At 37.5% G+C, this 22,870-nt stretch overlaps 1 protein-coding gene across 5 annotated transcripts in view; it reads left to right on the top strand.

The window, feature by feature from the left end:
• Positions 1-22,870, top strand: part of LOC150108537 (uncharacterized) — a 284,792-nt gene that overhangs the window by 191,766 nt on the left and 70,156 nt on the right. For all 5 annotated transcript variants that reach the window (XM_090415967.1, XM_090415968.1, XM_090415966.1 and 2 more), the window contains 4 exons: positions 4,512-4,661; positions 8,208-8,306; positions 18,085-18,198; positions 22,160-22,360. In XM_090415967.1, the coding sequence (XP_090272093.1) occupies positions 4,512-4,661; positions 8,208-8,306; positions 18,085-18,198; positions 22,160-22,360 (564 nt within the window). The remainder of the gene's footprint in view (positions 1-4,511; positions 4,662-8,207; positions 8,307-18,084; positions 18,199-22,159; positions 22,361-22,870) is intronic.

Raw genomic sequence — 22,870 nt, 5'->3', positions numbered from 1 at the left:
AGGTAGTTATCCCTCAAAAACTCAAGAAACTCATTTTCTTTACTTCCAGTCGCTATCTCTTCAATCCAGTCTATATTGCCATAATTAAAATCACCCATAATGATCACCCTTTTCTTATTTGCTTGGCTTATTTGACTATACATTTCACTATCACCACCATCCACATTACCAGGTCTATAACAACATCCCACCAAGTATTTGATTCCATTCACCTCTATCTCACACCATACTGCCTCAAAACCACTGGCACTATTTCCCTCTTGCATCTCTACCTTGTATGGACATAACTCTTTCTCTATCATCAATAGCACTCCCCCTCCCTTTTTATCCCTTCTATCCTCACGAAACACATCATACCTTTCCATCTCTATTCCTGTCAGGATGTCGTCCTCATCTAACCATGTCTCACTTATTCCAACAATCTCTGGGTACACAGACACAATTAGTGCAACCATTTCATCCGCCTTGTTTCTTATGCTTCTAGCATTGGTATACAAACACAACAGCTCATTTCTGGATCTACAGCTAGTTCCACTGATACCATTCACTCGATGTGCTCTCTCCATGCTGGACTGGGGCCATTTCTCTTTCTGCTTCTTCATTTCAGAACCCTTTGCAACAACATCTGTTTCCTCTTGATCCCTGGTCATCCCATTACTTTCCTGCCTACACATGCTCACACCTCCTCTTGGAGCATCCACCTTTCTCACGCTGTGTATCCCTGTCCACCCTGGGCCTCCCCGTTTCCCTGCTCCTCTTGCACACCCATTCTCTCATTTTCTATACTCATACCACTCACCTCTCCATTCATTTCCACTTCTTCAATCTCTCCTGTCTTACTCTCCTGCTCTTCCACATCACTCCCCTCTCGATCTGATTCATTTTCTCTATTCACTTCTCTACCTTCCAGCAGCAGTCTCTCCAAGCGACTCACACCATAACCACTCAAATGCAGTCCATCGCTCCCATACAGCTCACTTCGTCCCTCAAACTCATTCCACACATTAACAAACTGTACACCCATCTCCTCAATATCTGAATTATTTAGACATTGCTTCTTCTAGATAATTCTTGAATATCACCCAAGCATCATTCATTCTTTTCCACCCAACTCCTCATTCCATGCTACAGGCTGTCTCCTGAGTATCTCATAATTAACAGACTTGTAGTTCCACATATAACCTTTCTTCATGTAAGTCCTCACATGGTTGGAAACCACCCAGGTAATCACTTCATGGTCACTCTCACCAACTGGAGGGAGATTTGACACCACATTTATAATAACTTCTTCTGATGAGATTATTAAATCCAAATCCTGAATTCTCATGTATCCTTTGTTACATACTGCATGAGGTAGTAGTCCCTCAAAAATTCAAGAAACTCCCTTTCTTTACTTCCAGTTGCTATCTCATCATCCCAGTCTGTGTTGCTGTAATTAAAATTACCCATAATGATCACCCTTTTTCCATTTGCTTGGCTAATTTGCTTATACATTTCCTTATGCGTCCCCTAAATTCATATGGAATAAGAGAGAAATTAGTCAGAACGCTAAATTAGCTGTATACAAGATGGTGTTCAAACCAGTTTTAACTAATGGATCTGCGAGCTGGGTCAGAAGTAAAACACTTGACCAAAGACTAGAGACTGCAGATATGAGAGTTCTGAGAAAGATTAGAGGCGTGAACAGATGGCATCAATGGCAATATCATATTAAAAACGAGGATATTAGGAAAGAACTTGACATTGTCAGCATCCAGGAATGCGTTAGCAGAGTTAATCTCAGGTGGTATGGTCACTTAAACAGAATGGGCGAGGAAAGATTAGCAAAACAAGTGTTCTCTGCCAGGTTGGCAGGAAAACGACCCAGAGGAAGACCAAGATATAGGTGGATTGATACGGTACAAAGTGCCTTAGACGATAGAAATATAAGATCTGATAATGTTGGAGTCTTGACAAGTAACAGACTGATTTGGAGGAAATTTGTAGATAGGAAGTTAATAATGATGTAATTTTTTTCATGTAGTACTATCATATCCTGTACACTCCTTGAGGGTACATGGCAGGAATTTGATGATGATGATGATGATGTTATTCTTATTATTTTTCATTGATAACTTATGCGTTTCTGCACTTTCTTGCCTTTATTCTTTTCCTGTCTTTGTTTTGTAAACATTTCTTTAGTTTTTCTAACTCTCTGGTTGAAAAAAAAAATCAGCTAACGCCTTTTTATTCCCGTATACGGGAGTAGGCGAGGTCATTTAGCCCTATCTAACTTTTTGAGACTGAGTGGGCAGTTCAATCTCCACTGGTACCCAATCAGAGACAGATGGCCCAAAGCTATCACTAATTAAGCAGTACACAGTGAAGAGAGACGGCTCAAATGTGCCGCCATCTCGTGGTCCCTAACCCTAACACAATATATTTAATGTCTGAAATAATGTGGGTTCTACGGTCGATTTTCTTGAGTTTACAGGACGAAAAACCTGCTTGCCCGTGCCAGAGATCGACTAACTCGGGAACCGGTCGAAAAAAGGCTTAGAAAAATTTCCTCTAGTCGCCGACTTGACTCGAAACGAAGTCTTCCTTCGTGTGGCCAAGCATGGTGGTGTGCAAACGCCACATCCACTGAGCTACACAGGCTCTCTGGTTGATTGTATAATAATTCCTTTTAATCTGGAAATTTCATATGTCCATTTTTCTTTATTTGCATCATCACTATAAACATTCTCGTTTCTGTATTCTACATTGTTGTTGTTGTTATCCTTACCTTTCAATTTCTATTGGTAAATGTTGAAAGTTTTTCTATTTGGTTTTTCTGTAAATGAAAGATGCCAAGAAATTATATTCTTGGTTTAATCCTTTATCCAAGTGTAAGCTAACAAATTTTATGTGTGAAGTAACTTCATGACTGGGCAATTTATATATTATTAATATTATTATTAAACAAGACCTCATGGAGTCAAAGACTCATCTAGGAGGTCCTTTTATCTCACACATATCTCATCATATCGGGTCTTAAACACATTCAAACTCCTTGCAGACACCACACTCTCAGGCAAGGCATTCCAATCATTCACAACTCTGCACGAAAAAAACCTGCCTCTCACTCCCCTACTCACACCCTCTTTATACAGTTTCCAGGGATGACCTCTGGTTCTCCCCTGATCTCCCACTATTCGCTGTAGAACTTCTCCACCATTGATCCTATAACAACCCCTTACCAACTTGTAGGTCTCTATCATATCTCCCCTCTTCCTTCTCTCCACTAGACTCTGCAAATTACATCTTTTCAATCTTTCCTCATACTCGACATTCCAGAGGCCAGAAACTACCTTAGTCAGTCGCCTTTGGACCCTTTCCAACATCTCTTCATCCTTCTGAAAACCAGGTGACCAAATCTGGGCACAATAGTCCATGTGTGGCCTAATCAAAGCCTTATACAATGGAACAAGAATCTCCCTACTTCTACACGTCAGTGTCCCCCTCATCATTCCCAGAAGTCCCTGTGCCGTCTCCACAATCCCGGCGATGTGTCCCCCAAATTTTAGATCCCCATCCACTATCACTCCCAGATCTCCCATCTCCTCCACCTCCAACAATATATTCTCACCAAGCATAAATTCTGCATCCCATCCCCGTTTTCCAAATTCCAAAACCCCACACCCTGCAACACCGAACCCACATCCCCATTCGCCTGCCCAACCACTCAATCCACCCAAGTCCCCCTGCAAGGCCACAACACCCCCACCACCCCCCATGGCCCGTCCCAACCCCGCATCACCCGCAAACAACTGAACACCTCCATCCAAATCCCCGCCAACATCACCAATATACAAGCCAAACAGCAACGGCCCCAAAACAGATCCCCGAGGCACTCCACCAGTGACCCTCCCCCTCCTGGACACCGCACCCCCACACACAACTCGCCGACACCCACCAAATTTCAAGTATACTGTTATACTTGAAATTTCCCATAACAAACTCATTTTGCACTTGCTGAACTAAACGGCCTAAATATCAAATACCTGAAATAAACGGCCTATGTTGAATGACCTCTGCTGTGTCCCTCCACCTCATACTACACTTTCCAAATCATTATTGCTGTTTACTTTCAAATTCTATACTCAGATATGATACAACTCATCAGTTATCATAAGTAATACTCAACCATTGCATTTAGACTTCCTATCCTACCATAATATGCTATACCCTTCTACTTCTATTCCTGTCAGGATGTCATTTTCTGACAATAAAGTTTTACTGTTACCTACAATCTTCAGACAGATTGAATCGTTCACTGCCACAGATCATGCTCTTAGAACGTTTCATTATTTGTAAAAAGCCTTTCAATTTTGTGTTGTCCTCTATAAAATTAGATTGTGCCTTTTGGTTAAAATTTTCTTCTTTCCTTGATAAATCGATTTAATTTTTAAACCAATTTATACTATTCAAATTAAGTCATTTCAGAAGTATTAACTTATTTTTAGAAACTTGTGGTGTGTTCATTACAGGGCACAGCTATTGCAGCTATCCAGCAGGAATGGTTTCGAGTAACCTCCCATAAAGAAGCTAATACTTATATAGTTGAAGATTACTTGCAAATCTTTGAGAAAATATCCAAGTCTTTTGTTGAATGGATTGTTAATGCAGAAGATGCAAATGTAAGTGTCTTAAAAATATAAAATAAAATAAGCCTTTATAAATTGAAACTTTCTCCTATATGGCTTATCTAAAACCCTCTATATGACTTCTCTCTGTCTCTCATACACACACACACACACACACACACACACACACACACACACACACACACACACACACACACACACACACACACACACACACACAAAAGCAGAATCTAACATGTGCAAGGATGCTTGCATCCTTGCTCATGTGGGATTTATAGCCTTTTTCTGTGTGTTTGAATTTCACAAAGTATAGGTCTCTGCTTTGCAGTTACCAATGCAGCAATGGCTTTTATGTGTTTTATTTTATGTTAATTTTTTATTTTGACTTATACTATCCTTAATATTTATTTAGACTTCTTATTATAAGGGCAACTCTATAGTTTGAATACTCATCACAAGGGACCCATACTAACCATTATTTATACATTTATCATACTCTTTAAATTCCATATCTAACCATAACACAATCATATGCTCATAAACTGTTTCAGTCATTGATTCTTCTCTCCAATTAAAAAAGCTAATCCTTATTTCATAGCACTCACTGCTATGAAATAAGGATTAGCTGAGGAAGATCACTACACCATTATCTAAGAATGGCTTCTTGTTTTGTCCCTCCTTGTCATGTATAGAAAAATGTCCTCTATAATCCATCCTATAAAAATCTTTAGTAACTTATTTGTTTTTGCTTTTTTTTTTATATCCTCTCTTTCCCACCTATCAACCAAATTTTGTAATCTATAAACCTTCAATGTTTTTATAGGGAGCAATTCCCATGTTACTACAGTGTCTCCTGTCAATATGAAACCCAGTATATTAGACAGACAGAACAGACCACCATTGTAAGGAGAAAAATGACCACAAAAAAGTATGCTCAGTATAAGTGACCTAAAATAGACTAGTACAACTTGTTTTGGATAAAGGCCATTTCATAGGTTGAAGATGAAAAACAGAGACTGTTCCTGGAAGTGGCTCAAGTTCTACCGAATCCACTTAACTGTAAGAGAATTGAATGGTGTGATCCTGTTCAAATTTTGGCACACCACCTACCCTTCCCCTCAGCAGTGAGTGTATGTCTTCTGTGTGTGTGTGTGTGTGTGTGTGTGTGTGTGTGTGTGTGTGTGTGTGTCTTTGATAATGCTAGCTTGAGCTGATGAAACACTGGCATGTAAATAATTCCTTTAGTTACTAAATTATTCATTTCCATCTTAACTGTTAGCCTGTGGCTGTACACTTCAACCATATGCCTGGGAGAAGGAGTGTCTTAGGTTCGATTCCCGTCGGAAACATGAGGAGTTTAAGGATCTTCCTCAGTCATAGCCAAGTTAGCCAGTCTTGGGCATGGACAGTAGGGTTCCCCCCCAGTTTATTCTGGGATTTTTCTTCCCGCAAACAGGCAAACTGAACCTGTGAACACACAGGATACAGCCACAGGACATAGCATGGCAAGGAAGTCAATGGGAAACCACCTTGCTCATAGTCACTTCCCTAGTATGACAGCATAGCTGCCCCTACCATCTGTATGGATGAAAGGAAATCATTCATTTCATTTCCAAATAGTTTTTGTTCTAGAAACTTCGACATGAATCATTGCAGCAACTATGGAAATTTGATTTTGGATATGCATCATCATTTTCTTGATGGATTATTCTTTGCATTCTTTTTGATACAAACACTTGGATTGCATCACTGAAACAATTTTTATAGGTACGGAAACATCATAACCCATTCTACATTGATTCTCATTCTTATCAAAACTATGATTTTCTGAGAAGTGTTTAAAGGCTATTCAAGAGAAAAGAAGAATCATCCATATTGCAACTGGCTTTCATCAAAATATTTAAATTCTATTTCTACCTATACTGAAGCGTGAAACATTTGCAAGAAAATTATCGACACATCCAAATCTGATCTGTGGACTGCACACTGACTAACTGACTATTATTCAACCCTGTTTCCACTTCTTTTGTATGCAAAGAGATCTGTTGTATCATTACCCATAGAAAAATCCAATCTCCTAGCAGTCTTCTTCTTTCCTCCTCCTCCAATTCTTGTTTGATACTCTCAGTAAATGTTCCCCCCCCCTTAACCCTCATAACATTCATTATCTCCTTTAATTTTTTTGATAGAAAGAAACCAGGCAAATCTTGTACTCGATACACAAAAATCAAAAATCTACTCTTAATAACATGACTCACTGACTGGTTTATTTTTTTATGCTTTCCTGTTCTACTCATATTTATTTTGCAACTTGTAAATTAGCTAATATTCATTTTCCCTGTTCATATAAACTTCCTACATTCAGTGATGGGCTGTTATATTATATTCATTTGAATTATCATTTGTATCTTAAGAATAATTCATATATTATCAATAAACCTCTCTCTCTCTCTCTCTCTCTCTCTGTCTGTCTGCTTTGTGTATGTGTCTCTTGTTATTTAAACTAATAAAGTAAATTATACTCATCAAAAATTATATTATTGTTTAATTCTTTAGTCAAGCAAATAAACAAAGTTTGCATGTTTAGTATCTTCACAACTAGGCTATCTGTTGACTTCACAACAACTGGCAATTGCAATTGTCATGATGCAAAAGCACACTTCCTTTTGGACATGTATATTGCTATGCATTATAAGATGGGTTACTACCCTGACCAAATTCCTCCTTTATTGAGGATTTCATTGGTTCCACATCCTCAGGATTTTCCAAAAACTCATGAGTGACCTAAAAAAAAAAAGACTACTTTCACATCCTTTAAAAACACTCTTAAAAAATCTTCAGTAGTATCTCTTAATTCTGCCCAAAACACTGTGCCACACCTTGGCCTCACATAGCCAAAGACAAGCCAGTTACCACACCAAGCCTTAGTTCTACTCAGCAGCAGACAAGCTCACAGTGTTCAAAGGTCTACCACTCTGCTAGAGACCTCAAGCAGTTCCCTCCCCTCTCAGGCAGCTTCCAGATTAACATATAAAATGTCACCAGTAGGGAGCCAGACTCAGGAAGATACCAAGTTTCATTTAATGCAGAAACCATATATTTTCAATATACAAATTACAAAAAGGTGTATCACCTTATTATTAAAATACTCTACATCAGAGATAATTGTAAAAAGTTTTTTTTCACTTGGTAACAAAAAAAAAAACTTTTTACAGCTAACTCTGATCCAGAGTATTTTAATAATAAAGTGATAACTGTTCTACTACTAGTATATTGTAAATATATATCTTTTGCATTAATTCAACCATGGTATCTTTCTAGGTCTGGCACTTTGACTAATAGAACCTCAATAAAAGTCAAAACTGATCTGGGTAGTGGCCCTTCTCATAATGCATAACAGTATATTCATCTGGGATGCATCATGTGCACACTTTGTTTACTTGCACTTAGGTAAAGGATTAAACAAGAATATAATTTCTTGGCAGGTATAATTGCTTTGTAACTTGCTGAAAAAAACATTTCTATATTAAAACTAATAATTAGTTAGCCTGTGTTTTATTTTTATTTTTTTTATTCTAGGGTAATACAGCTATTCATTTTGCCTTATCTCTTAACAACTTTAACTTAGTCCAGGTACTTTTGAATACAAAGTTTTGCAATTTAAACAAACGAAATAAGGTAATGTATTGTTTGGCATTAATTGTTTAAACTTTTAGGTATTGAATAATTAATAATTACTTAAATGAGCTAATTAATTAATTATGGTAGATAAAAAAATATGATTTTAAATTTCAGAAAATAATCGGGAATTTGTGAAGGTGAAATCAAACTGGCAAAGTGGATACAAAAATATGACAGTGACAGATCTTAATAAAAGATATGTGAAAATGAGCAAATGTCAGGGAGATGAGGATGGTAAGGCTAGAGTAAGATGGGTAGCATAGTAAATGGAGTAACTAAAGTTTTTGGTAAAGAGAGGGAGAGAGAGATGATGTAGGTGAAATAGCTTCACACTGAATGGGATTGTCAATCTAGGAAATTTTCAGAATTAATGGAGAGGATTCGTTGGTGAGGTGGTAGTTTGAAATATCAAAAGAGTATAAAGTCACAAGCATAACCATACATCTTTGGACTCTGTTATGTTGTCATACTAATGCAAGGAATATTGGATATAATGGTCAAATATTTATGGGGAACTTCCAGGGCAAAACTACCTTATTGAACAAGTTAGTTTGCTCAAGAATTATTTGCATATACAAAAATTTGTTACCTGAGGATAATATAACAGACAATAGTAAAATTGAAAGAATACAGAAATCATTTGGTATGATGAAAAGAACAAAAGACGATCAATCAACTGTTGTCAGTGATAGCAGAGGACTTAAGCCTGCTCAGAGTTGGAGGTAAAAGAATGCATTACACCTAATGGCTTTGTGGCTGTTTGAAATTGAGATCCAGGACAGGATATGTAATGGGATGTTTTTATGGATCTGGAAATGTACAGGGCAGTGATTGGGTATATTTAAACAGATTGGTTGGGAAAGCAAAAGGCAGATGATCATAAGGAGATCTTAATGGAATTTTAAGTAATAAGAATACGGTTTTATGGAGAATAGCATATGAAAGGTAAGAGAGTGAATTCCAGAAATTCACTCTATTTTCTTCTATATGCTACTTTAGCAGTATGTAATGGAAACAACACAAGGATTTAGAATATTGGATTAAACGATAGCCTTAAAGGATGTGCGGCAGTAGTGAATGAGATATTAACACTACTACTGTATAGCAAGAGTGAGCACAAAGTAAGATATATATATATATATATATATATATATCTGGGCAGGTTAAGGTTTCACTCATAGGTGGAAATAAATGGATAATTATGGAAAACTGTAGCTAGTTTGCATCAATATCATGATGAGCTGTAAGGGTAAGGACTAATAGATCATGAAGCATTAACATAACACATCTAAAATAAGCAATATAGAACTATATACCAAGAGTCAGATAGTTAAATAATGTAGTAAGAAATCAGATGAAGAGTGATATTTAGACAGATGTTATGAAAATGAAACTGTTATAAAAAAAAATATAAGATGGTATGTCAGTGTTCTATGGACCTTATGAGTGATCTGAAAAGATCTCTCCTTGATCTATACCCAGATTGCTCATGATAATACTGGATTGGGGAGATAAGAAGCTCTTTGGTTCTTATGCCAGACAGCACTGTCCTGTCTCCATGTCATGTCTTTTTTGGCATAGCCATCCAAATCTTGAGTTTGTAATGGAATCCGGATTATCAGACACCTTGAAAAATCTAGAAGTATTGTGCTATATCTGCTCTTATCCAATTCTGCAGTCACTCTATTATAAAATGTGTGCTAAATGCTAAAGCAAACTTACCTTTAACAAAATCATACTCTTCTCTCTCGAGTATTAGAATATTCTCCACTGATTTCTGGATGTAGCTCTAACCAGCCTCTTCATTACATTAATGACCATTCCACATAAACTGGATTGGTCTCAATCTCAAGACATCATTTCTAGCTATATCCTTGCAGCATGGAATTATCTTCCTCTCCTTCCACTCATTACCAAAACAAATCATATTTCTCTTTACCTATTCAGGTTTTTTTTAATAGTTTTGCAGTCCTCACAATCTCTTCTCCTGCCTTCATACTGCTCCTGGATCTGATTATCACCTTTCTTCTGCTATTAGATTCACAACATGTCATTTTTAAACAGCTCTTAAAACGAAAATGTGAATCTAATGTTCACAACATTTCTTTATTATTATTATTATTATTATTATTAATTCATAAATCCCATGTGATTTATTCTCTTAACTCTGCCAATACAGTCAGATATAGCTTCCTTCAGACACACTTTGACCACTTCCCTTGCAGCTTTTGATACGAAGGTCCTGCTTCAAGTTGCCTTCTCAGTTAATCATAATCATATGCCTTATACTTTTATACATACCCATTTTTATTTGAAATTCTCACATGATTTATTATTATTATTATTATTATTATTATTATTACCCCAAGACCTCATGGAATCAAAGACTCATCTGGGAGGTCCTTTTATCACACACACACACACACACACACACACACATCTCATCATACTGTGTCTTAAACACACTCAAACTCCATGCAGACACCACACTCTCAGGCAAGGCATTCCAGTCATTCACAACTCTTCACAAAATAAACCTGCCTCTCACTCTCCTACTCACACCCTCTTTATACAGTTTCCAGGGATGACCTCTGGTTCTCCCCTGGAAACTTCTCCACCATTGATCCTATAACAACCCCTTACCAACTTGTAGGTCTCTATCATATCTCCCCTCTTTCTCCTGTCTGCCAGATTCTGCAAATTACATCTTCTCAATCTTTCCTCATACTCGACATTCCAGAGGTCAGAAAAAAACTACCTTAGTCAGTCGCTCTTGGCCCCTTTCCAACATCTCTTCATCTTTCTGAAAACCAGGTGACCAAATCTGGGAACAATAGTTCATGTGTGGCCTAATCAAAGCCTTATACAAGAACAAGAATCTCCCTACTTCTACACGTCAGTGTCCTCTGCATCATTCCCAGAAGCTTTTGTGTTGTCTTCACAATTTTGGCGAAGTGTCCCCTAAATTTTAGATCCTTATCCACTATCACCCCCAGATCTCTCTCATTTCCTCTACCTCCAACAATATATTCTCACCAAGCATAAATTCTGCATCCCATCTTTGTTTTCCAAATTTTAAAACCTTACATTTTGCAACATTGAACTCACATCCCCATTTGCTTGCCCAATCACTCAATTTATTCAAGTCCTCTTGTAAGGCCACACCATCTTCACTACTCTTTATGGTTCGTCCCAACTTTGCATCATCTGTAAACAACTGAATATGTCCATCCAAATTTTCGCCAATATCATTAATATACCAATTAAACAGTAATGGCCCTAAAATAAACCCCTGAGGCACTTCACTAGTGACTTTTCTTTTCCTGGATATCGCATCCCCATGCAAAACTTGTTTATACCTATCAGATAGCCAGTCTCCAATCCAATGCACTAATCTAATATCCAACCCCATCTGCTCTAGTTTGACTGTCAACTTATCATGAGGTACTCTATCAAAAGCCTTTGCGAAATCCAAATATATTACTGTGTATCCTTCTCCTCTGTCCAAGGAAGCAGTCACTTTATTGTAATAAGTAAGTAAATTACTAAAACATGACCTCCCTTTAGCAAATTCATGCTGTCCATCAAAGATAATACCATTTTGTCAACCCAACTCTTGATCCTAGTTTTAACAAGCTTCTCCAACAACTTAACCACAACACCTCACAGACAGATAGGCCTATAGTTTGATGCTTGAGTTCGATCACCTCCTTTATGAAGTGGCACAATCTTGCCCTTCTTTCACTCCTATGGAACTTGACCAAGTGCAAGACATGCATTAAAAAAATATGTCAAGACAGGTGTCAACTCCCTGGCACATTCCTTCAGAATATGCAGTGATATATTATTATTATTATTATTATTACCACGGGCTACTCCAGGAGTCCTTAGACTCATCGAGGGAGGCCCTAAACATCATGTTCACACAGCTGTTCAACATTCTCACAGTATCTATCATACCTTGCCTTGAACTCGCTCACTGTCATAGCACCCACAACAGACTCTGGCAGCTTATTCCACTCATTTACCATTTTATCTTTCATTTCATTACATCTAGTTTACTCAACTCCTCAAACACCTCTTGCTCACTTACAGTCAGTCTCTCCTCCCCATCATCAACTACTCTCAATCTCTCCATGAAGTCACTTTCACAAGATTGAAAGATCTTTATGAACTTCTCATTACGTATCTCCACCACACATTCTTCAACAGCTGTCTTTATACCATTTTCTCCAATCAATGTCATCCTTCCATAATCATTCTTTCTTTTGCTGGCTACATATCGAAAGAACTCCCTAGGATTCTTTTTGGCTTCATTAACTAATTGCTGTTCATACCTCACTTTAGCTACTCTCACCAACCAAGTCACCCTCCTTGCCTGGTCTTTGTAGACCTCATGAAATTGGTTATTTCCACTTCTCTTATGCTGCCTCCACAATGCCCTTTTTCTCTGTATCGCATGCTTAATCTCTTTATTGATCCATCTCACATGTACCTTATTTAACCTTCTCACCCTTGGAATACATTTAGACATTGCATGTACTAGATAGATTTCGAAAATCCCCCAAGCTGGATTGATCTCTTTTCCAGCTAACTCCTCATTCCACGCTACACCTGCAAGCTGTCTCCTGAGCTCTTCATCATCACCCCTCCCCCTTGTAGTTCCACATATACCCTTTTCTCACAGGGGTCTTCGCACTGCTGACAACCACCCAGGTAATCTCCTCATGGTCACTCTCACCAATTGGTGGATGATTTGACACCTCATTTATAATTACATCCTCTGATGAGATGACCAAATCCAAGACCCTTAATCCTCGTGTGCCCTCTCTTACGTACTATTTGAAGTAGTTATCCCTCAGAAACTCAAGAAACTCATTTTCTTTACTTCCAGTTGCTATCTCATCATTGCAGTCTATATTGTCATAATTAAAATCACCCATAATGATCACCCTTTTCTTATTTGCTTGGCTAATTTGACTATACATTTCACTATCACCACCATCCACATTACCTGGTCTATAACAACATCCCACCAAGTATTTGATTCCATTCACCTCTATCTCACACCATACTGCCTCAAAACCACTGGCACTATTTCCATCTTGCATCTCTACTTTGTATGGACATAACTCTTTCTCTATCAGCAATAGCACCCCCCCTCCCTTTTTTACCCTTCTATCCTCACGAAACACATCATACCCCTTTCATCTCTATTCCTATCAGGATATTATCCTCTTCCAACCATGTCTCACTTATTCCGACAATCTTTGGGTGCACAGACGCAATTAGTGCAACAATTTCATCTGCCTTGTTTCTTATACTTCTAGCATTTGTATACAAACACAACAGCTCATTTCTGGATCTACAGCTAGTTCCACTGATACCACTCACTTGATGTGATCTTTCCATGCTTGACTTGGGCCATTTCCCTTTCTGCTTCTTCATTTTAGAACCCTTTTCAATTCCAACTGTTTCCTCTCGATCCCTGGTCATCCCATTCCTTTCCTGCCTACACATGCTCTCACCTCCTCTTGGAGCATCCACCTTTCTCACGCTGTGTACTGTCCACCCTGAGCCTCCCCGTTTCTCTGCTCCTCTTGCACACCCATTCTCTCATTTTCTATACTCATACCACTTGCTTCCCCATTCATATCCACCTTTTCAATCTCTCCTCTCCTACTCTCCTGCTCTTCCACATCACTCTCCTGTCGATCTGATTCATTCTCTCTATTCTCTTCTCTACCTTCCAGCAGAAGTCTCTCCAAGCGACTCACACCATAACCACTCAAATGCAGTCCATCGCTCCAATACAGCTCACTTCGACCCTCAAACTCATTCCACACATTAACAAACTGTACTCCCATCTCCTCACACATTTCAGCCTGCATATCATTCATAATCCTTGCTCTCCACACTTATCACCTTAAAACTCAAACTGCAAGCTCACTCTCTCCATTTGGAGGCAAAACAGCCATTTCATTTACATACATATTCTCTGATAATATTACTAGATTCAATATTCTTGCACTGTGAGTTTCTTTCCTAATGTGTGCTGCTTAAAGTAGTTATCGTCAGTAACTCTATAAATTCCTTTTCCTCTAATCTTTAATCCCCATAGTTGAAATCAATCATAATAATATGATACTGCTACTTGTATCCTTCAGATTTATCTATGGGGTGTCTACAGAGTTCACAGTTCTATTCAGATGACACTGAACTGTAGCTAAATCCAGCTATGCATTTTTGTCCAGGTAATTTTTAACTTACATCAAACAGCAAACCATTATCCATTACCCATACTACTACTACTACTAAATGCCATGACTACTACTACTACTATTCTGGATCTGTATTCTGTTTGCCATCACTACCAATTCTCTCCTCCCATTCTATTCTGTCTTTCCTTCCGCATACTGAACCTATCTTATTTGATCCTCCTTTCATTTACTATTGTAAAAAATTGATCACTTTTTTTTATCTATAATCACATCTGATCATCTCATGATGGTAGCAATGTAGCTACTTACTGAGTTGTGATTTATTAAATCATTAAGAATATAGAACATTTACTGAATAAATGTTTTGTTTTTCTTCTTTTGTAAAACTCTGAGTTGGTCTTTATGGCACAGACTATTCCTATCCGTTGTGCTAGCAAAGGTTGGTCGATTGGTAGAGCTCTGCTACTAATGGTTCCAGCAAAACGTTAAGCAAGTTTGAGCACGGTTAGTAGTTGGAAGGGGTCAATCATTCGATGCTGCTTGCACATTCTTCCTCGATGAGTCTTTGGACTCCCTGGAGGTGTCAAATAGTAATAATAATAATAATACCATACCCCTTAGTATCTTTTGTATATTATGATTAACATGATTTATTAGGTGGTAGTTTTACTCAGTTACTGCCTTTAAACAGTTATTTTGTCACTGAACATCATATTTCTTTATTTTTGGTTTTAGGGAAAGTCTTTTCTAACCTATTTTAGTATTAAAAAAAATTAGCTAATAACACCTTTTATTCCCACATAGGGAGTATGCAAGGATGTTTCAGCCCTATCTAATTTTGGAGACTGAGTGGGCAGTTCAATCTCCACTGGCAGTCAATTAGAGATGGCTGTCATTAAGTTCATCGTCCCGTAGTGAAGAAACGGCTAACAAGTGCTGCCATCTCATGGTCTCTAACCCTAACATCCATCCATCCATCCATCTTCAAGTTAGCTGCAAAAGGGACTTCCAATGGTCACGATCCTCCGCCACCAAGCTCAGGTGTTCTGGTGGAACTCTCAGACGTGTCCACCCAAGGTTTTGGATATAGTCTATCCAGCGAGTCCTTGGCCTTCCGCATTGCCTCCCACCCTCTGGCTTGACAAAGAGGGCCTGCTGGGGGAGCCTCTCGTGCATTCTGACCAGGTGCCCATACCATCATAACTGTGATCTCTCAATACGAAGAAGTAGCAGTTGAGTATTCAGGGTTTCCTGAATTGCAGAGCTTCTCACTCTATCAAGTCTTGTCAGCCCCTCAACCTCCTGGAAGGAATCTCATTTCAGCGGCTTGGATTTGTGTCTGCATTCTTTCAGTCATTACCCAGCTCTCATGACCATAGGTGAGGAAGGGGACATAGACTGTATTGAAGACAGCCAGCTTTGCCTTTTGGCTTAACTCCTGCTTCAATACTACTGAATGGCCAAGCTCCTGCAATATTGCGCTTGCTGATCCAATTCAAGTATCTAGCTCTACATCCCACTTTCCATCACTCTTGAATATGGACCCCAAGGTATTTAAACTTCTCCACCTGCCTCTGTAGCTCAGTCAATATAGAAGAAGCCCTTTGGTCGGAAAGACCTGGATTCAATTCCCATCAGTGATGTGAGGAACCTTTATCTGGTCTCTTTCGACAAAAGGTGAGTTAGCCAGTCTCATACCATATGCCAGTCCTGAGCCCAGATAAAATTGGGAGGTTGGGGAAAGCAATGGTGAACTACCCTGTAAAACTCTCACCAGGAGTACTTACAGGAGTGCCTACAGAGTCACCTATGGTCGGAAACGACTGAAAGGGAAAATCAGATCAATCAGATCACCTGCCTCAGTGGTGGATCTGTCATAAGCATCTATGTAAATTTCAAGTCATTCTATCAAGTAGTTTGTTTTATACAGCTGTCTGAAACAAAAGTGTTGTTTGTATCCCTTGAAAAGGATAAAATTGAGTGTCGTGTGGTTATAAAATTTTATGGGCACTCTTCTCCTTCATTTTCAACAATTAAGAAATGAGCTTCCGAGTTTAAATGTCGCCGTAACAGTCTTGAAGTTGATCCACGTGGAGAACATCCAAAAAGTGTAACAACACCAGAAATCATTGATCAAGTGCATGAAATTGCTGAGACTATAGGCATTTCAAAAGAACATATAGGATATTTGCATGAAGAATTGCAAACGAAAAAGCTTTGTGCAAGATGGGTGCCACACTTGTCACAGCAGATCAAAAACGCACTTGCATGAAAATCTCTGAATAGTGCTTGGAGCATTTTAACAAGAATAAAACTGATTTTGTGCATCGATTTATTACTGTGGATGAGACTTGGATTCACCATTACACACCACAATCCAAACAGCAGTCAAAACATTGGACAGAAGCCGGTTTTTCAGCACTAAAAAGAAGACAGTTCCATCAGCAGGAAAGGTCATGGCATTAGTGTTTTGGGATGCTAAAGGCATATTTTGTTTATTAATTATATTGAAAAGGATAAAACATTAACCAGGGAATATTATTCCAATCTTTTAACCAGACTAGATGAAAAAATCTGTGAGAAAAGACCCGGTTTGTCGAAGTAAAAAATCATCTTTCATCAGGACAATGCACATGCCCACAGAGGTGTTTTGGCAATGGGAAAATTAAGGGATCTGCACTATGTATTGTTGGAAAATCCATCCTATTCCCTGATTTGGCTCCCTTTGACTTGTATCTCTTCCCAAAACTAAAACTCTTCCTTGCTGGTCAGCATTTTTTTCCGAATCAAGAGGTGATTGCAGCTGTAGAGGGGCATTTTGCAGATCTTACTGAGAACCACTACAGGGATGGGATAATGGTGCTGGAGCATCCCTGGAATAAATGTATTAGTCTTAATGGAGATTATGTTGAAAAATAAAAATAATTTTGAAATTATAAATTCATTTTTTCATTGTTAGGCCGAGAACATTTCATACCACCCTCTTATATAGGCTTTTATGAGTGGGATTAATTAGTAATTTGCTATTAATAACTCTTTTATCAACTTCTTTTTTATGTCTTTCCCATACACACGAAACGTTTGTAAACCTTTCGTGTGTTTTGTTTGTCAGTAGTGCATCAATACTACTGGCAAGCAAAGGATTTTCAATCATATTTTTATTATTTGTATTTAGTTTTGTGTTTTTTATTTATTTTTTATCTCGTTGAACTCCTGCTTTAGAGACCGAACATGGAATATTTTCAAGTTACTTCAGGCCTCAAATAAGCAGACAGTGGTCTCACACTTGGGGATGAAATTCACCTTCTATTTATAGATAATCACAAACATCCACGTTATGGCACAATTTGAATCAGCATACAGTGGGTTATAGAGCAGATACATTAACCACTCAGCCAACTAAGCCAAGCTGGCCTAGTTGACCAAGCATGTCATCTTTCATTTTTTAAAATGTTTTTGTATTTATTTTAAAATATATTTATATATGTTTTATTATTCCATAATTCCTTAAATTCCACAATTCCTTAAATATTAGTTATTATTTATTATTCCAGGCTGGATACACACCTATCATGTTAGTATGTCTTGCAGAAATTGAAAATGATACTCAAAAGGAAGTCATTCAGCAGTTATTGCAGCAGGGAGATGTCAATATTAAGGCAACTCAGGTGAGTTTTTAAAATTTAAAAAGATTAACAGGAATATTTAATTTCCATGAAGTCCTGATTTAAAAAAAATAATAATAATAATAATAATGTAGCAAAAGTGGTTTTCTTTATTGATTAATCAGATAATAGACATTTTTGTGTGAAGGATTTCCTTATGATACTATAAATAATGTCTATGTCTTGAAGGAATTGTGCTTTGAAAGTTCCGAGAGTGCCAGAATCATGTAAAGATGATAATATGGTTGGGAATGAGGATGATAATGATAAAGGATTTGAAATTCAAGTACTGGAGATCATCAATGTAGGAATACAGTTAAAAAAGTGAATAAAGGTGATTTAAATGACAGGAGACCAAGTTGAAAATAAAGGTGACACATAAGATTCAGATATATGTGGAAAATGGCAAGGTAGCAGTAATAAAAGAAACGTCGTATTTACATAAGATCTTGTACAATCCAAAGCATGAGGTCAGGCTACTGGAAAAATGTCTCAAGTGGACAGCAGAGAAGAGAAAGAAAGAAAGAAAAGGTGCAAGGAAAGAGAAAAGAGGTTATTATCAAAAGGCATGAGAGAGAGAATAAAAGGATACAGTATTGTATTGTGACATGATTGCATACTTAATGACTGCACAATGAAATTGTGTTTTCCAGGAGTGAAGTTGATAGTTTTGGCATCTGTGAATGATTGAAAGATAACAAGTATTGAATATGAAAGAATATTGAAATCACTTAACTGGAATAAGCAGAAAATAGGAATGAGATTAAGATTATAAGATATGATAGAAGTTGATCGCAAACAAGTCAGTGTAAAAGTTGTGCAGGAGAAACTGCCTTCAGTTTCTCCTGTATACAGTTTCTCCTACATGTATGTGATCATCATGAATTTGATGGCAAAAGAACTTATAGATGGCTTGCACTTGCACTGCATGTTGCACAGGGAAGTGCAATATGCAGTGGTATACTTGGATTTTTCAAAGGCTTTTGATATACTGACAAGTGACAAGCTGATAGCTAAATTAGATTACAGACTGGTGAGTTGGATAGCTGATTATCTGTCAGATAGATACCAGCAAATTGTGTGTGGAGGAGTGGTATCTCAAAAGAGGAAGGTCACTAGTGGAGTGCCACAGTGATCTGTTTTGGGTACCATTATTGTTTAACTTACATGTTAATGACATTGGAACTGACTTTATCTGGTGATGTGCAGCTGTTTACCGATGATGCAAAGTTGAGACAAACTGTGAGAAGTAGAGCAGATGTTGTGACCTTGAAAGAGGAACTCAATAGACTATGTGATTTAGCAGGTGAATGGAGCTATCAATTTAATGTTGCAAAGTGCAAATGTCCTGAAATAGTTTGGCAAAATTGGGATGCAGAGTATACAATTAATGAGTAAATTTTGAACGGAGGTGGAAGAAATGAAAGATCTGAGAATGATGATGGACAGAGACTTGAAGTTTAGGTGTCACATTGCTAAAATTGTAAGAACATTACAATTGATTATGGAAATAATGAGGAAGACATTGACATGCAGCAGCAAAGAGGTTTTGGTTCCCTTGTATAAGGCTTTGATCAGGCCACATATGGACTACAGTGTGAGATATGGTAACCTGGTTTTCAAAATGATGTATTGGAGAGGGTCCAGAGAAGGTTTACTAAATGTCATGTCTGTGGAATGTCAGATAGGTGGAGAAATTGAGGGAATGCAACTTGAGAAGCTTACAAATAGAAGGAAAGAAAGGGATGTGATAGTGACATATACGTTGGTGAGGGGGTTGTTACCAGATTAATGTGGAGGAAATTTTTCATAGAGTAGAAGGGAAGCATGAGTAGAACTAGAGGCCATGCTTGAAAACTGTCTAAGGATGGTGTGAGCAGGGGAGTGAGAAGCAAGTTCTTTGCGTAGAGAGTAATCAATGAGTAGAATGCATTGCCAGAGAGTGTAGTGAGTGCAGAAACTGTGAAGGCACAGTTCAATGATCTTTTTTTGCATGCAATAGAATGGACTTCCAATGACGAGTCCTTTGACTCCATGGAGGTCAGATGTGAATAGTAATAATTTTTTGATAGGAGGGGCATGTATAAGCAGCATGAATTGCTCAGAAGTAGTGTGAGGGCATTGTCATTGAATAATTTTATGGAGAGATGTTGTCCCCTGCAGTGAGTCTCAGGACTTCACAAGATGCCCAGATAATAATACTAATAATATAATAATGATGTATGAGTTCTGTTGTTATATTGATACTCAGCAGCTAAACCCAAAGCTGTTTTAAGGCAGCATTTAGTATGCATAATTTGTTAAATTTATTTACTGTTGTATGATTAAATAGCCATGATTCAATGTCAACCTTTTGATCTTCTTAATCTAGATCCACTTCTGAAGTACACAGCACAAGATAATTGCCTTTCTTTCACTTTGGTATAAACTATACAGTAAATTTGAAATAATTCCCATTTTAACTAATGTGAACTCTAATTTCTCTCTCTCTCTCTCTCTCTTTCTTTCTCTCTCTCTCTTTTAAATGAGGGTTCAGTGTATGTTGATAACTTTAAATACGAACGTGATTATCGATCATTAGTTCTTTTCATTAGGGATATATATATAGACTAGGAGAAAATGGCATTCTGGGAACAAGAAAAATAATTTCTCGATTTTCTGAGAGACACCATAGACTGTATGTATCACAGAGTGCGTGAGATTTATGACTCTTGGATTTGATTATTATCAGAGTATATTATTTCCATTCCTTCATATAATGGAAAATGGATGGAGGAGCAGTGTTCTTGCTTGTGGAGTAATAGATGTATGGACTGCACTGCCAGAGATTGTGGAAATACTGAATGAGTTTAATGTGCTGCATGATAAAGAAAGTTTATTTTGCACTTGGTTAGACTATAATAAATTTAGTTTAATCCTTTATCCAAGTGTGAGCAAACAAAGTTTGCGCCTGAAAATATCTTCAGGACTGAGGTAAGGTAGTACAACACCAGGCAACTTGCAACAAAGGTGGCCAAGCTCTCATCACTCCTATCTCAGTATCTCCCATAATGCAAAACACACATCCTTGCAGATATGTATAATGTTATGCATTAAGGGAAGGGCCACTACCCATACCGGTTTCGACCTTTATTGAGGTCTCATCAGTGGGAGTCAGGCCTGAAGTGGAGATACCAGGCAGACGCAATGGAGAGATCATCTTTACCTATAGGAGTTGCCATAAGGTGTGCCACCTTATTATTAAATTACTCTGGATTTAGAGAAAGATGTTGAAAGTTTATTTTGCACTTGGTTAGACTATAATAAATTTAGTTAACTTGGATAAAGGATTAAACTAAATTTATTATAGTCTAACCAAGTACAAAATAAACTTTCAACATCTTTCTCTAAATCCAGAGTAATTTAATAATAAGGTGGCACACCTTATGGCAACTCCTATAGGTAAAGATGACCTCTCCATTGCGTCTGCCTGGTATCTCCACTTCAGGGCCTGGCTCCCACTGATGAGACCTCAATAAAGGTTGAAACCGGTATGGGTAGTGGCCCTTCCCTTAATGCATAACATTATACATATCCATAAGGATATGTGTTTTGCATTATGGGAGATACTGAGATAGAAGTGATTGTAGCTTGGCCACCTTTGCTGCGAGTTGCCTGGTGTTGTACTACCTTACCTCAGTCCTGAAGATATTTTCAGGCCAAGCTTTGTTTGCTCACACTTGGATAAAGGATTAAACTAAATTTATTATATGCTGCATGATGACAGTGATATACTCATCCCAACCTTCAATCCATCAATAGAGTGAAAGTTAGATGGACGGACATTTGCACACTAAAGGCAGAATTTATATTTGTTGAATAGAAATTGGTATAAAATTAACAATTTTTATGTGTACATATGTCAGATCAGTTTATTTATATTAAAGTAAAAGTATTGTACTTAATTTATTTATTTTCCCCTTAGAATGGTCAGACAGCACTCATGCTAGCAGTCAGCAGAGGACAGTTAGATATTGTAAAATTGCTTTTAGAAGCAGGAGCGGATATAAATATGCAAGATGATGATGGATCTACAGCACTAATGTGTGCTGCTGAACATGGCCACATTGCAATTGCCCAACAACTGTTAGCCCATCCAGATTGTGATGCTAGCATATCTGATCATGTAAGTTATATACATTTTTTTTGGCAAATCTCTTAAAAGAAATAGAACCTTGTTTTATCCTTCAGATCATTTGCTGTCTTCATTTTAAGAAAAGTGGTGCATAAAATAATAGGAAAAGCATGTTCATATTAGCAGAGTAATTTGCTTTTATAAGTTCTATCCTGCTTGAACAAACAAGTGGAAACCTACTAAATAGATTCTGTAGATGGGGACTTTTAAATTTAGTACAGTTAATATTCAACTTTGATTTTCTTGGCAATAATTCACATCCATAGATGATTTCACAGTATTGTATTGCTGAACAGACAGTTATGTTTTGATAAAAGCTTGGATTTGTATTCTTTGCCTTTGCAGGCAGTGTTAGAAGACAAGCAACATGCACCTTTTGACTGGAAGATATATATATATATATATATATATATATATATATATATATATATATATATATATATATATATATATATATATATATATATGGATTAAATCTTGTGAAGAATCCTTATAGGTTTT

This window comes from Typopeltis vanoorti, chromosome 3 (assembly GCF_054136105.1).
Source record: "Typopeltis vanoorti isolate ZY-2024b chromosome 3, IOZ_Tvanoo_1.0, whole genome shotgun sequence".
In the NCBI taxonomy this organism is placed as follows: Eukaryota; Metazoa; Arthropoda; class Arachnida; order Uropygi; family Thelyphonidae; genus Typopeltis; species Typopeltis vanoorti.
Note: the sequence above shows the minus strand (reverse complement) of the source record. Positions and strands in the feature narration are given on the sequence as shown.